This window comes from Benincasa hispida, chromosome 12, assembly GCF_027475165.1.
Source record: "Benincasa hispida cultivar pf3 chromosome 12, pf3_genome.v1.1, whole genome shotgun sequence".
In the NCBI taxonomy this organism is placed as follows: Eukaryota; Viridiplantae; Streptophyta; class Magnoliopsida; order Cucurbitales; family Cucurbitaceae; genus Benincasa; species Benincasa hispida.
The window spans coordinates 35,223,741-35,240,673 of NC_143489.1; the positions used below are offsets into that span (position 1 = coordinate 35,223,741).

At 36.0% G+C, this 16,933-nt stretch overlaps 1 protein-coding gene across 8 annotated transcripts; it reads right to left on the reverse strand.

Moving 5' to 3' along the window:
- Positions 1-2,488: 2,488 nt before the first annotated feature.
- LOC120067306 (deoxyhypusine synthase) lies at positions 2,489-16,195 on the reverse strand. Of its 8 annotated transcripts, XM_039018849.2 has the most exons (10): positions 14,538-15,077; positions 14,389-14,446; positions 14,054-14,122; positions 5,946-6,163; positions 5,646-5,813; positions 4,612-4,830; positions 4,412-4,498; positions 3,491-3,596; positions 3,061-3,296; positions 2,489-2,850 (listed from the first exon to the last, which is right to left on the reverse strand). In XM_039018849.2, exons 4-10 carry the CDS (start codon positions 6,141-6,143, stop codon positions 2,749-2,751), a joined length of 1,116 nt encoding a protein of 371 aa, XP_038874777.1. In that variant the 5' UTR covers positions 6,144-6,163; positions 14,054-14,122; positions 14,389-14,446; positions 14,538-15,077; the 3' UTR covers positions 2,489-2,748. The 8 variants fall into 8 exon arrangements, with proteins under 8 accessions (XP_038874777.1, XP_038874779.1, XP_038874776.1 ...); XM_039018851.2 differs by lacking the exons at positions 14,389-14,446; positions 14,538-15,077 and adding an exon at positions 16,004-16,195; XM_039018848.2 differs by lacking the exon at positions 14,389-14,446 and having other exon boundaries at positions 14,538-15,083.
- Between the last annotated feature and the right edge of the window lie 738 nt (positions 16,196-16,933).

Below are 16,933 nucleotides of genomic sequence, written 5' to 3' on the forward strand. Positions count from 1 at the left end.
CAAAAACACATTTGTCACCCTTGTATATGGAAATGGGCGAGTCATCACTCACTAAGAAAAGTACATAAAAAGCAAACTACCTAGCAAAAGGAAATAAATAAAATGAAGGCATAGTAAAAAGATATGGAGCCAGACATGCGGCCATGGGCAACACGCTCTGGACAAGCATGACCGTGACACGCAACACCCCAACGCTACGCTTTGACAAGTGTTCCGCGAGCTCTAAAGTGTCATGGCACTGCCACGATAGTATTTATAGTTCTTTCATTTTTTAGGTTTAGGGGGAGGAGAGTTTAAGCTAATTTTGAGCGCGCTCAAGTCGGTTTTGGCCATTTTTTGCCAAAACCCATGAGATTTCCTTAGATTTTGATTTTTAATGAATATTTTGGCATCAGGATTCAAGCCTTGATGAACGGTTGAAGACCCAACATCGGTTTTGGGGTTTGTTGAGCTTTTTCCATGGATTTTATGAGATTATGATAATTGTTCCTAGGATTCTCAATTTCTTCTTGATTTCCTTTCCTTGTTTGAATATCTAGGATGAACATATTAGTAGATTTAATTAACAACCAAATCGCTAATACTCGTATGGTTATTCACCCATGCTATGCATGTTTTAGGTGTCCGTAATTGCATCTAAAGCATGCTTAATTTGAATAGAAATAAATTTTAATTATAGCTATTGTTCAGAAAAATAGAAAGAACGGAGACTACCACTATTAGAGTTTGTTTTATTCTTCAATTTTGAAAGTAATTTTCATATAATCAAAAGTGATTTTAAATTATTGATGGAATGTTTGAGAGTGATTTAAAATAAATACTTTTGGCATGAATGATTTAATTATAAACTATTTAATATTTGGTTCTCACTTTGTTAAAGAGACTTTTATTTCATTAAAAGTGTTTTTGTTTAACATTTTTTCAAAATTAACTTTAGAATCATCAAATACTAAAATTAGGAGGGAAGTAAAATTTAAGAGAAAAAATAGAGAGCTAAAAAAAGTTTCAAAGAGGAAAAATTGTTAGGGACGGAAAAGGCAAAAATTTTAGAGTTGGACAAAAAAAAAATTATGAAAGCTAAAATTCAAAGATAGAAAAATAATGTGAAATAGGAAAATGAATTTCTTATTTAAATTAGAAATAATTGTCATTTTAAAAGTCAAAATCTCTTACAGTTATTTATCAAAAATCATTTGAGAATCACCTCCCGAGTGGTTGATCGAGCTTTAAGTAATTTTGTATTCTTCTAAAATCATTTACCTACCATTGTCAAACATCACCATTTAAAATTAAAGTACATTGAGAATGATTTTAACATGGTCAAAATCAAATCAAAATCACTTCCCATTGAAATAATGTTATTTGACATCAAATAAAATTGATTTTAAGAAAATCTAACATCATTTTAGATTAATTTTGAAAGAATTAGTTAGTAGGTGATCCTTGATGACACGATTGACCAAGAAGTTATACCAAAAATGGTTGTATAGTTTTAATATGTTAAAATATTGTTGTTTGGCCATTTGAGAGACTTTTTTTATTATTATCAACCAAACAGTGATAGACATTGTACAAACAACCAGATTGAAATAGGTATATATGTTTTGAATTTCCTTGTTACTCAACATATCAATGACCCATATAAGAATTTAGGAATAAAACAAATGAAAATAATTATAATAATAGATTTGTATCATAATTATTTAGTTAAATAATTTCTCAAATAAAAAAAATAAATTTTTAGTAATTTAAAAACTCTAAAATCACTTTGGAACCGAGATAATAATTCAAAATAATTTTTAAGAATTTGAAACCAAACAAAACAATCTCACAGAATCAATTATACCTTAATCCATTATTTAAAAACCAATATTTCATCAATTACTCCCAAACATGCACTAATATATAAAACAAACCATCTAAAATAACGAACAAAACAATATTGTAATATTTAAACTACCAACTTAAAATATATACAAAATTTCGAGGCTTTGAGCTCGTTTATATCCACTTTGATCAGTTTTATGGACAATTGTTTGATCTTACAACCTTTAGTTCACTTGTTTCAAAATAGAATCTAAGATTCTTATATATATAAACCACCTAAAGAAAATGAAGTTCCTTATTTATTTAATTAATAGCATAAATAATACATTCATTTATTTTGATTTCATTTGATAGGCCAATATGCTTTTTGAGCACTATATTAAGATAGGCTCATTCTAAAATGCGAGGACTTTATACTCTTTTCTTTTTTATAAGGTGGATTTTATTCTCAAGTTGAGAGAACAGAATAAAAATGAAATGAAATTTTAATATAGAATCAAGTTTTCTTCTCTTAATCCATGGTCAAACAATTCCCCATTTCATTCTCAACAACAAGAAAAAGAAAAAAAGAAAAAAAGAAAAAAAATATATTCTCTTTTCTTTTTTATAAGAAGGTAGATTTTATTCCCGAGTTAAGAGAATAGAATAAAATGGAATGAAATTTTAATATATAATCAAGTTTTATTCTCTTAATCCATAGTTAACACAATTCTCCATTTCATTCTTAAAAGAAAAGAAAAAAAAACAGAAAAAACAAAACACATTCCCCATTTCCTAGAAAGAGCATCCTCATATAGGTGATCTTGACCAAAATCTACCCAGAGTTTCAATAAGTTCATGTAGTTTTTTAAACCTGAGTTCACAGCACACCATAAGCCAATTTTAAGGATCAACAAATCAACATTCATACCATTATATGAATCAACTCTCCGAAACTTCAACATCGATCTTTTCTTTTTCTCTTCTTGAGGCAAATGTTTCTGCGACGAGCAATGGGAAAGCGATTGTAGCGTCACAATGTACCTGGTTTGCCAAAAAAGGAAATCAAGTGGAATCATAACTTTGTTATATTTAGTCAAGGGAGATCATATAATAGAAAGAGCAATGAAGATCGGTAAAGTGTTCAAATATAAGAAATGAAAGTCGAGAGGCTTTTTTGATAGTGAGATCCAAATGAATCAGGAAACTTTTAAGAGTGTACAATAGAAATTAACATGGATGAATGAAGCAGACCTTGACAGTCTTGGCCGAACCTCGAATTTTGCCCCAAGAGACGGCCTCATCTGGGCGGGCTCCAGAGTCACTTCCATCAAACTCTTGAGCAGTGTTGATAAAGACAGCATAGTCTGCACCATTACGCATCATATTGGCATTGCAAATATGATGTTTTGGGAGTCCTCCACCAAGAATTATCATTCCAGTCTTCCTTGGACTTGCACGAACAGCTTCACCATTCATGGCCCTAATATCTGTCCAAATTTTTGGGTAAGACACTAAGCTCTCAATGAGAGGAAAAAAAAAAAAAAAAAAAAAAGAAAAGAAATACAATGCACACAAAAAAAGTCCCATCAAACAAATATCCGTCCAAATAATCAAATACTGCCCCCCCTTCCCACTCATCACCACACAATAACAAAATATAATAATAATAGAAAAAAGTGACCTTGAACGACGTCAATAATCAATCCAGGATTACGATAAGAGTGGAAATACAACATGTCTCCCAATGACCCATCTGTTAATCCTGGACAGAAGACTGGAATATTGTTCTGCATAAAATCAAATGCACCTATTTTAAACTACAGATGAAAAAGGACAACAATATATACTTGCAAAACTATACAAATCCTTTATCCAAAATGTGGCAGAACAAGAAAATTAATTTGCAAGACTTCTACAGCTTCGTAATCCAAAATGTGGCTGTCCGAACCAAATAAAAATCTTGACATCATAAGTAAGCTATATAGGTTTCTTCATAAATCTAATAAAATAAAAAATTTCAAATTTGAAAGCTCACATATGAAAAATTGTTTGAAGATGATAATGTACTTGGTAAATAAATGAAATCGCATAAAGGAAACACTGCCATCATAAGTAAACTAGGTAGGATTGTTATAGCAATCCTACTTTTTCAGGGTTAATGAGATTTGAGATGCATTCTCTTACCAAAACCACAATACATCGAGACTATGTTTTCTTGTAAGAGAAAAATATATAATTAATACGAAAAACTATTAATCAAAAAGAAGAGGATGAGAAATCTCCAGCATATGACAATGATAATATATATATATATACACACACATATATATATTTAAAATAAAAAAGAAAAAAAAGAAAAAAAAAAACCTAACTTGCTCAATGAGAGTTCATAAAGGCAAATGTAATACCAAAATTGAAAGATTTAACAGGAACCAATAAAATGTCAAAAAATAATCTAAATCCAGTTAGTCTCCGAAAGATTCTAAATAATAATAAAATATAGCCAGGACTTGGAGGCACAATGAACTCTAATTTTGATGGTCGTTGGTTAAATGATACTGATGAACATGAGAACAGGCATAAGGATTCTACTAACTTTTACCTTATAGGCCCAATAAAGATACGAACTCTTGTCATTTATTTCTCTTCCCAAGCGTCGGGTTACCTTTGATGGTGTCCATAGTACATTCTATGGAGACCAAACAAAATGAATGAGAAAACTAGAGAAAATTTACAAGGAAAAACATCGATCTAATGATTCTAATCTGAGTAAGTAACTCTAATATGATTGGAAGTAAGTACCTCTTCACGTTGTTCCTTCAACATCTGATCCAAAATTGGTATTACCCAATCCTCAAATTTGCAATAGTTATCATTAGGAACCAATAAATTACCAATGCGATTCAACCCTTTTGATCGAAGAACTGCTCCAGGAAGAGAAAAGTCACCTTTATATGTGGGAGCAAGACATTTTATAAGATCTTCTTCAATACCACCAGTTGTGGTGACAATCACATCAACCTGCACTGACAGTAAGATTAAGGTAACCCCATGATTGAAGCCTAAATTCAAGTCTAAGTGCAATTTACAAGACCTACATAAGTGACAAAGGTAAAAGGGAATAAAAAAGGTATATATTACCCAAGGTTAATCCATGAAAGACAATTGTGCAAATGCAACGAATCAATTAGCTCAAGTTTCTATGCAACTAATTGATTAGGTCAAGCAATCAACATCCTCCCACATTCTTGATTCTCCTATAACTGTAATTCATCATGAATCATTGGATTAGATAATCCTCTAGTCATTCTTAAATATTACTCAATGGAGTATATATTTCTACTGTAATTACGATAATTCTTGGTTCAGCTAAATTATATCGAACAACAAAAAGAATATCATACTTGGGGTTTATTTGGCAAACAATTTTCAGAGCAATTTTCTGCTTTTGCTTATTAGAATTTTTTCATGAATTGTTTCTCTTTTTTTTTAAATCCATGAGTGTCCAAGATTGCACATATGAATTATAAAGATAGTGGTATTTTGCATATTAATTTAAAATTATTATCCACAAGCCTGTGATTGTTACAGGAAGGTTATTTCATTTGTTAAAATCAAGTCATCAATGAAAACACACTAAAGGAAAACAGGAGAAGATAATCTTTAAAAAATGAATATCTAAACACGTGTTCCCTGAATTTCTTTTTTTCAAAAAAAATGTAGAATATATATATATACTGAAATCAATTACCAAACAAGCTGTTAGCAGAACAATAGTAGTTTAACTAATCCAGTTATACTAGACTGAAAGCATCTTTTAAACAGACTTAACTCACCATATGGTGTTCAACAAGATAACGAATTGTGTCTCTAACACCAGAAGAAATTAGATTGGAAGTGAAACCAAGAAACACTTTGCATCTCGTCGACTCCCTAAAGATTGGATCCTTTTCCTCCTCGGAGCAATCTTCTGTTACATTCTCATCAGCAAGCCTCCAATCTAACTTCAATCCAATTCAGTAGTATTTCGCAAAAGTAAATCATTAATGTTAAAAAAGGTAACTGGGACGAGATATATATGTTATAAACATCCCGTGAAGCAAAATAACAAAACATCTGCTCAGATAAAAGCTCACCATTTGATTGATGACTTCTACAGCATCTCCCAAATTGGAGGCTTGGAATCCAGTGGAGATCATGGACTTTATAAGGTTGGAGTAATTTAGTCCTTGATTGAAGTCATATCCTTCAATTTTGATGTTTTTCCCCTCAAGATTCTCTGATTCCTTAAAAACTGTAGCGTGCACAGATGCCATAACATTATTGTTCTCCATCTAACCTAATGTTTCACTGCCTGCACAAGGCATTTACATGAATATGGAGCTGTAAACCATATAAAACAGTTGTTGTATACCTGTACCACCTTTATTACTTTGAAGAAGTAATCCCAAAAAAGTAAAAAGTACCAATCCGTATGTGCAACAAAAATTCTAAAAATAGTTGTCTCGGGTCAGTGACGTGCACTGACCACGATTTCATCGGTTTAAGTTAAGACTAATTCAAATTATTCAACTCCCAGAATCATGAAACTTACCGCTAATAGGCAATATTTACATTTTCCTAACCCAAAGAAAACCCCCAGCATCCATGAAATAGTAAATGGCTGAAGTTGGCAGGAAATTAACGAAATCCCAAGAAGTAAGTTCATTTTAGCCTTCCTTTAAAATGGGAACAAATTTATTAATAAATATAATAATAATAATAATAATAATAATAATAATAATAAAAGTATACAAGAGGCCAGTCCTTGTAATTAAAATTGACAACGTGCTTTCTTTCCTTCTTATTTTCCAAAATTTTTTAACAGGCACTTTGAGCACAGCTGAAAATCACAACTGCAAAACTCACAATCGTATCACGCTATCAACTAACAAACAAATCTCAAATTAAAACCATCCAAAAAGACCAAAAACAAACTTCTAACCATCATTATGGCATATATAATACCAAAGGAGTGAAGCAATTGAATATTTTGTGGATATAAGTAATCAAAGTAGTGAGGAGAGAACAAAAAAGTAAGACAATGAAAAGGGAAAGGAACTCACGTAAGGGAGAAACAAAGAGTTTCAATTGGAAGAGAGAGAGATATGGTACTACTGTAGAACCAGCCGTGAATCTCTTTGATATTTATGTCTATCTAGGTGGGGAGAATCTCTCTCCCTATTTTACCCTAAACATTTGATACCATTCAAAAAAAAAATCTTTTTGGAGTTCAACAACTGTGAGGTAGGGGATCAAAACATAACTTTTGGAATGATAATTAGTGACTTATCTTATCTAAAATTAGCTAGAACTTTTTAAATCACCTATATGTGTTAATTAGGTCATGGTGTTAATCTTTGATTATTTCATTCCTCAATGAAATCGTTTCTTATCCAAAAAAATCTGATTATTTTGCAGCCCCATTCTCTTTTCATTGAGGTGAGAATATGAGATTGAGAAGAACATTTCCCTTATTCTTCTCCTCTGTACTCAGTTCACTCTATTATAACATACTATAGATTGCTCTTTATTGAAATAGAGAAAGAAGATAACACAAGGAGTTTACGTGGAAAACCCTAATTCAGGGAAGAAAAACCACGGTAGAAAAGAACTTATTATTTTTTTATATCTTATTTACAATAGACCCAACCCTAGATATAAATAGAATAATGTGAAACCCTAATTTAGCAAATATAGTAAAAAGACAACAATGCCCTTAGGGCTAATTTAACATATTTCAACACTCCCCCTCAAGTTGGGGCATAGATATCGGCAAAGCCCAACTTGCTAATACAAGCTTCAAACGTCTGTCTCGATAACCCTTTCGTAAAAACATCGGCAATCTATTGGACTGAAGGTACATAGGGAATACAAATAGCTCCGCGGTCTAACTTTTCTTTAATAAAGTGCCTATAAATTTCAACATGTTTGGTTCTATCATGTTGTACGGGATTATTTGCAATACTGATGGCAGCCTTATTATCACAATACAACTTCATAGGCCCAGGACTACTCTCGTGAAGATCAGATAACACCTTCTGCAACCAGATTTCTTCACACACTCCCAGATTCATAGCTCTATACTCTGCCTCAGCACTACTTCTGGCCACTACACCCTGTTTTTTACTCCGCCAAGTTACCAAATTTCCCCATACAAAGGTACAGTACCCTGAGGTTGACCTTCTATCAGTCACAGATCCGGCCCAATCTGAGTCAGTATATGCCTCGATGCTTCGTGTGTCATGTTCGAGTCACAGATTCGGCCCAATCCTGAATACCAAGCCCTTCCCAGGGGTGGACTTTAAATATCTCAAAATTCGAGTCACAGCTTCCATGTGCTCCTCATATGGACTCTGCATGAACTGACTTACTACACTCACAGCATAGGAGATGTCAGGTCTAGTATGAGACAAGTAAATCAGTTTTCCTACTAGGCGTTGATACCTCTCCTTATTCATAGGAACTCCTTCCAAAACATTTTTCAGTTTGCTATTGACCTCAATAGGAGTGTCAATAGGTTTGCATCCGGTCATTCCTGTTTCTTTTAACAAGTCCATAGTGTACTTCCGCTGAGAAACAGATATTCCTGCTTTTGATCTTGCCACTTCCATCCCTAGAAAATACCTTAAACTACCAAGATCCTTAATTTCAAATTCACTTGCCATCCTTTGTTTTAGCTTAGCAATTTATGCCGTATCATCCCCTGATAGGATGATGTCATCAACATACACTACCAACACAGCAATCTTTCCTAAGGGTGATTTTTTGGTAAACAAGGTATGATCAGAATGTCCCTGAACAAACCCTTGGGACTTAACAAACACGGTGAACCTGTCAAACCACGCCCTAGAATACTGCTTCAACCCATATAAAGACTTCCTGAGTTTGCAAACATGATTCCCAAACTTAGCTTCAAAACCTGGAGGTGAACTCATATAAACTTCCTCTTCCAACTCACCATTTAGGAATGCGTTCTTTACATCTAGTTGATGTAGGGGCCAATCTTTATTCACGGCGACAGACAGAAGAACACGAATCGTGTTTAACTTAGCCACTGGGGAAAAGGTTTCTGAATAATCAATCCCATACGTCTGAGTGAATCCTTTAGCAACTAACCGAGCTTTATACCTCTCAAGTGTTCCGTCAGACTTATACTTCACTGTGAACACCCATTTGCAACCAACTGTTTTGTGACCTCTAGGGAGAGCTACTAACTCCCAAGTCTTATTTGCCTCAAGAGCTCTCATTTCCTCCATTACTGCTGCTTTCCATTCGGGAACTTCCATGGCCGCATGTACACTGGTAGGTATTGTTAGAGCATCTAGCTGAGTAGTAAAAGCCTTAAAAACAGGAGATAAGTTACTATAGGTCAGAAAGCTATGCAAAGGGTATTTTGTACATGACCTGGTTCCCTTTCTCAGAGCAATTGGCATATCCAGAGTGGTATCATAGTTGTCAGTTTTCGTCTGTCTCTCTTCAGTATCGGACTTTTGAGACAATTCTGCATCCTCTTGAGGATTTTTAAGCATCTCATCCCTTCCTGACATTTCAACCTTCTCTGAGCTCATTTCGTCATTTTCTATGTTCCCAGACTTTTCTTCAAGACTCTCCTTTGAAACAACGGGATCTTGAACTTGTGCTGGTTCTGACGCTTGGACACTTTCCGATGGAACACCAGAGGTTTCCTGAATTTCCTTTCTGAGATTCCTCCTATAATACGTTATCCAGGGCACTTGTTTAGTAGGAAGAACCGACACGGGAACAACAGGAGCAGAATTAGGTTCAAGACTAGGTAGACTAGGTCCAGGAATATTGGGACTAAGCTGAATATTGGGATTAGGCTCAAGGTTGAGGCTAATGGGTATGGAGTACGTGGAATTGTTAGTCTCTTCATTCATGGTCTCCCTCTGAAGATGACTAACGGGAAAGAACGGATTGTCTTCAAGGAACGTGACATCCATAGTGACAAAATATTTTCTGGAAGATGGATGAAAGCATTTATAACCTCGCTGATGAAGGGGATACCCGACAAACACACATGTTTTAGCTCGTGGAGCAAACTTAGTCCGGTGTGGACCATGAGTATGAACAAAGGCTGTACACCCAAACACATGAAGAGGAACCTCAGGAATAAGACGGGTAGACTGATATGACTCTTTGAAGCACTCAAGAGGGGTTTGAAACTTTAGAACTCGGAAAGGCATTCTATTAATTAGATGAGCTGCGGTAAGAATCGCATCTCCCCACAGGTACGAAGGAAGAGACGCTGGAATTATCAAGGAACGAGCAACTTCAATAAGATGGCGATTTTTTCGTCCAGCTACCCCATTTTGTTGTGGAGTATAGGCACACGAGTTTTGATGGATGATCCCTTTTGACACTAGGAATTCCTGGAAGGTGTGGTTGACAAACTCACGACCATTGTCACTTCGGAGAATGGCAATCTTTGTGTTAAACTGTGTTAATACAGTGGTATAGAACTGTTTGAAGGTAGATAAAACCTCGGACTTATCAGCAAGGAGATATACCCATGTAAGTCGGGTATGGTCATCAATGAAAGTTACAAACCACCGTTTACCAGACAGGGTAGTGATGCTCGAGGACCCCAAACATCACTGTGAACCAGGTGGAAAGGCTGGGTAGGCTTATAGGGCTGAGAAACAAATGACACGCGAGGTTGTTTAACACGTATACAAACATCACAAGATAATGAAGAAACATTCACATTATGGAATAAATGAGGAAACAAATACCGCATATATTGAAAACTAGGATGTCCAAGACGAAAATGCCACAATAAATAATTTGTTTCAGATATAGCAAACGAAGATAAAAGACTAGTCTTAAACAAGCTTCTGGAGGAAACATCTGTAGAAAGGAAATATAGGCCTCTGTCATATCGGGCAGTGCCAATCGTCCTCCCCGAGCTCAAGTCCTAAAACAAAGCAGTATCTGGTGAGAAGACAACTCTACAGTTCAAATCTTTTGTTATTTTGCTTATTGATAATAAATTGTAAGAAATTTTGGGCACATGTAAGACATTTTGCAGAGTTAATCCATGAAATGGTGACAGTCTACCTTTTCCAGCAACAGGAGCGAAGGACCCATCCGCAATTCGAATCCTCTCATTTCCAGCACTTGGATAGTATGAGAGAAATCGGTCGGATGAGCCAGTCAAGTGATCGGTTGCTCCTGAATCTAGAATCCATAACTCATTCCCCTCAGCAAGGAAACTCAAGGATTGAGGGTTACCTGATTGAGCAACTGTTCCGATTCCTACGGTACCTGAATCCCCAGGATTAGTTACTGGAAGCTGTGTCTGAGGTTGTGCAGTCCCCTCAACTGATTCACCCACTAGAGCACGCCCAGATCTCGACTTGTCATTCGGAGGGCGACGTTTACCATTTGGAGGACGACCATGCAATTTCCAGCACTGATCCTTCGTATGCCACTATTTTTTACAATGCTCACAAACTGGGGGTGTTTTACTATTCGGCTTGTCACCATCAGCTCCAGCGGACTTCACCCCGAAGGCAGCTGACTCTATAGTGGTAACACTTGGCCCATTCATTGCACTCGATCTATCTTCTTCCAATCTAACTTCTGAACATACCTCCATGAGAGACGGAATTGGTTTCTGCCCCAATATTCTACTGCGAACTGTATCAAATTTGGGGTGTAGCCCAGCAAGAAAATCATACACACGCTCAACCTCTTCTATCTTGGAGTATTGAATTCCATCTTGTGGGCAGGTCCAGATGATCTCCCGACATAGATCCATTTCTTGCCATAACAATGACATCTTGCTGAAGTATGACGTTACATCCATGCTCCCTTGTTTGCATTTGTGAACCTGTTTACGTAGAGTATACAGGCGGGATGCATTCTGACGCCTCGAATATAACCTTCAGACTGCATCCCAAATATCTCAGGCAATGGCTGAATAGAGTAAGGGTTTCCCGATTTGTGGTTCCATACTACTAATTAACATTGAGCGGAGCAAAGAATCCTCTGCCTTCCAGACACGCTCTTGAGGATCCCCAAGATTCGGTCGTGGTATCTCTCCAGTTAAATATCCAAACTTATGGCGCCCCTCAAGCACCATTTTAATGGTTTGGGACCAAGAGAAGTAATTTTGCCCATTCAACTTCTCTCCTGTGATCATTCCTGCAGAATTTCCAATTGTTCCAGATAAAAGATTAGAAGTTGGAGTAGGAAACATTGATACCGGATTTTCTGAATACATCGGGGAAGAATCATGGCCATTCAATCGGGCTCCCAGGGCGACCATCTGTTGCTGAAGACTAGCTAATTGTTGTTGGAGTTCCCCATGAGATTCAGATCTGGAATTTTTCTGTCTAAATACCATGGGATTTTCTTCAATGGACTCACCAATTCGAAACTGGGGCTGAACCGGATATACATGAGGAAGAGGCGGTCCACCATGATACTGTGAAGAAGCTACTACCGGAAGTCCACCAGCGGCAAAGTTCGGCAACCCGTGACCAGCGCTGCTCCCAGACTGCTGTGATGGTGGGTATCGAACGAACGGCTCTGCGATCTGTTGTGAAGCGGAAGAAATCGCGCCGATCTGACCCGACCCGGCAGCTGGAACGAGCCCATGATCGTCTAATGAAGATGTAATTCTGTGCGATGCCGAGATACCTACCGGCTGTAGACCGATCGCGTGCGCGGGCTGGAGAACGTGTGAGGCGGAGGCGGCTGTGTGCGAAGCTGAGGGTCCGATTGGTTGTGACCCGATCGCGTGCGTCGGCTGGAAGGCGTGACCTTCCACCACCACCTGCTGTTCGGCTGGAAGAATCCGATCAATGGTGTTCAGTTGGGACGCTGGAGCTATTCCACCACCTGGGATGATGGTTCGGAGATAGCGGTCAACCGTTGCTTGAATCACAGCCTCATTATTCAGCGTACCTTCACCTATCAAGTTTGATGACTGAGTTTCTTCTACCGGGGCTAGGGTTTCATCACCTTGCTCTGATACCATATTGAAATAGAGAAAGAAGATAACACAAGGAGTTTACGTGGAAAACCCTAATTCAGGGAAGAAAAACCACGGTAGAAAAGAACTTATTATTTTTTTATATCTTATTTACAATAGACCCAACCCTAGATATAAATAGAATAATGTGAAACCCTAATTTAGCAAATATAGTAAAAAGACAACAATGCCCTTAGGGCTAATTTAACATATTTCAACACTCTTATTTCCAATAAACTCAAACTACTGTAACGACTCGACTTTCTAGGACTGATACTAGACCGTTACTTCATACATGCATAAACCTCAAAACAACTCTCTCACAAATTTTAACTAAACCAAACGAATTTATTTACATAAATACTTTTGTAACATCCAAATAACTAGAAATCTTTCAAAATAAATTTCATGAAGTATGATAAATAAAGATTTCAACCATGGAACTCTAAATTCTCAAATCATGACTGGAATTTAAAACACTAAAACATGAAAACATAAGCGGAAGCATTTCTTTGATCCCAATGGCACAGTCGCGGATTCTTTTTATTACTCGTTAATATGTCCTTACTCTTACCGAAAAAACATAACATAAGACAAGATGAGTATAAAATACTCAGTAAGTAACCCCACTATCGGGGTCATGCTAAGCATCTATGTCCTCTAGATGTCATCCTACATAATCCTCTAGTTTTCATGGAACAGCAAATAAATGTATAGTTGAACCCACCCTATCGTAGTTTAAATGTACACACAGTCTCTGGTGAGTTTCGAAGGAAACACAAACTTCTAGTGAAGTCCTGAAGGAGCTCACCACCTTTGGTGAATCCCATAGGAAACACTCTGGTGAATCCCAAAAGAAACACAAACCTATATTGAATCCCGAAGGAAACACGAACCTCTAGTGAATCCCAAAGGAGTTCACCAACTCTAGTGGGTAACTAACTACTGGTAAGGGTAACTATCACTATCATAAATATCACATGTATCATAAACATAGTCTCACAACATGCAAATATATCTCATCATGCTCGTAGTTCATTCAGGAATTCATATAGACAACAAGTAATGCAGTTCATGCTAACACTCATAACATCTTCCATATATCTCATCATGCAATTTGATACAAACAACCTCAGAATCCTCAAACAAAAACTTAAAATCATCACCTGACACATAGACAGTTCCAGTAGTAAGATTACTTACCTCAGAATTTAAGCTCAATCAAACAAAATTTATCCTCCTCCTTGCCTAAAACGAATCTTGAATTGAACCCTATAGTAAAAACCAAAATTTAATTCCAAACCTAAGAATATAACCCAAGTCACAAATTCACATCCATTACATCCAAAACACTTAGCCACAGTATTTGCTTAAGCTGAAACTACCCTCGAGCTTCGAATACGAAATTCAAAGTAGAAACAAGCCAAATTGAAGGGTCTCAACCCAAGTCTAATACCCAACCAATAATTAAATTCACGCCAAACTAAATGGGTATTACAAATTAACGAGAACTCAAATTAAATTCACCAATTGCTCACAATTCTTGCTTGACAGCAACTCAAAATGACCCAATCTTCAATCCAAACTCTGATTGCACTGAACGTCAACCAAATGATACCAAAATTTAATGGGCAACCAAGATATCTAAAACACATCGTCCAAAAAAAAAAAAAAAAAACACCCTTACCCCTAAATAAAAAATTCTAGTGTAAAACCGCAGTTCACGGCAGCAAGCGACGACAGGTGTTCGAGCGGCGGCCTCAGATCTGGCAGATGGTGGCGACTCGAACGAAGCAGCTGCCGCGCGTCCAGATCTGGAGCCGAAGGCGCCTTCACGAACCCGGCGGCGGCGACCACGAACGAAGCGGACGGACTGGAGGCGCTTGGGAGTCGGCGGACGGATGCAGATCCGGCTAGGTTGGCGGCGGAGCAGCTCGACGACGGCGCGGGGCTGAACGGCGGCTTCGGAACGCAGACGGCGAGCGGCGCGCAGGTGTTGAGGCGCCGCTGACTCAGAACTGACGTTCGGCTTCAGCTCCGGGCGGGTCCAGACGGCGGCGAATAGCGGTGGGCTCAATCTAATAGAGGAGAGGCGGCTGCCTTGCTGGACGCGTGCGGCGGCTGGGGTTTGGAAGAAGAAGATGAAGATTTGGGGGAGGGGTGTCGCACGTGACAGAAAGAAGATGGGGAATTTTCTTTTCTTTTTTTTCTTTCTTTTTAATTCTCCACCCCACAAAGAAAAATATAAATAATATATATAATGTATTCTTTCCTTTTTTTTTTCTTTTTTTAAATTCCAAAAGCCGAGACCTTTTTAAATATAAATACATTTTATAGAAAAAAAATTTAAAAAGTACAAAACATTTTGATAACTTTTTTTTGTTATAAAATCTAAATATTTTTTAGATTTTTTTATTTATAAGAATTTCTCTTTTCGATTTTCCTTACCTTAATAAATATATCATATCAAACTCAAATCTTTCAACTCTTCTTTAATTAATTAAATAAACATCAAAATAAATTTACCAATTTTAAATCATTTTTTTCAAAAATCTTAAATCCCAAAATTAAATTTCAACTTTCCAAATTTACAATCTTTTTAGATACTTGATTAATAATGGTCAAATAAACCAATTATCTTATGTTAATTCTTTACTTAAATTTTATATCCAAAATTTAAAATTAAATAAAGTAAAATTTTAAAACCACAATTTCCTGTTTTTCTTTACAAATTTTACAAAAACTCAAAATTTTTTATACAAATAATTCAATTATCTTTCCAATTAATTTATAAGTTAACGAGTAAAATTTGTAACAATTTGATTTTAAATTTTAAAGATCGGAGAAACTAAAACTCAACCCAGATAATTAAAAAATTTGGGATGTTACATTGATTGATTGATTTAAGGGAGAACTTCTATTTGCAGAAAATGCACCTTGTCTTACTCTCTACCACAATCTTAATATAAAAATCATCAAACCCAGCTATTATCTACAAACTATGAACTTTGTGTTCCAATCAAACGGAAAAAATCTACAACTACAAACATGCTGAAGTTGTTCTGAAATCATAACAACTCCTGTTTTCTTTCATTGGACAATCTTAATTTGAGCTGTTGATAAGAAATACATAGATGGAGTTTGTAAGAATACCGGTAACAATAGAGTGGAAAGTCGGTGCAATCTGCTAGGAATAGCGGCGGCACGAGCGCAAAGAGACGGTGCGGGCGGCGGTCTGAACCTTAGAGAGACGGCCGGCGTGAAGAGTAAGATGAAGATGAAAAGGATGGGTCTTAGGTTCCTCCTTTTATTTATTTAAGATTTTCTTGGGTTAAATTATTAGATGAGTTGGGTTGCGCACTTCGTAAAATTAAATCATTTGGTTTTTTTGTTCTTTTTTTTTTTAAATCAAGTTTTTAAGCACTACTCTACCTCCAATTTTTAAAAAAAGTAATCTATTTTTTATCAATAATTTAAAAAACTAAACCACATTTTAAAAATTAAAAAAGTATCATTTAAAAATTTATTTTTGTTTTTAGAATTTGGCTAAGAATTCAACCATTCTATTTAAGAAATATGTAAATCATTATAAAAAATAGAGAAAAATATGCTTAATTTTCAAAAACTAAAAATAAAATAATTATCAAATGGGACCTTAAATTTTTTATTCCAAATAACCTTATTAAATAATAAACCTAACCCAATACAATCCTGAAACATTTTGATTCGATTCTGGTGATTTATTTGAGGGTAAAATACACTTTTGACCCTGAGGTTTAAATTATTAATTCATTTTAAAATATTTGTATATATGATATATGCCATTTTTTCCATTTCTCATTTCCTTTTTCTTCCTTCTCTTCTCTCTTCCATCACGGTCATTTTAGATCTTCCTCTCTCTATCTCTTCCATTATATACCTCTCTCCCACTTTGTATTTGTTCAAAAACAGACCTCACTCTCTCCAGTCTCTGATCTCTCTACAATTCACTCATTCACGTTATCGATTTTTCTTTTCTCACTCTTTCTCACCGTCGCCTGAAAATAAATTTGAGGACATGTAAGAATTTTGAGACATGCCTAT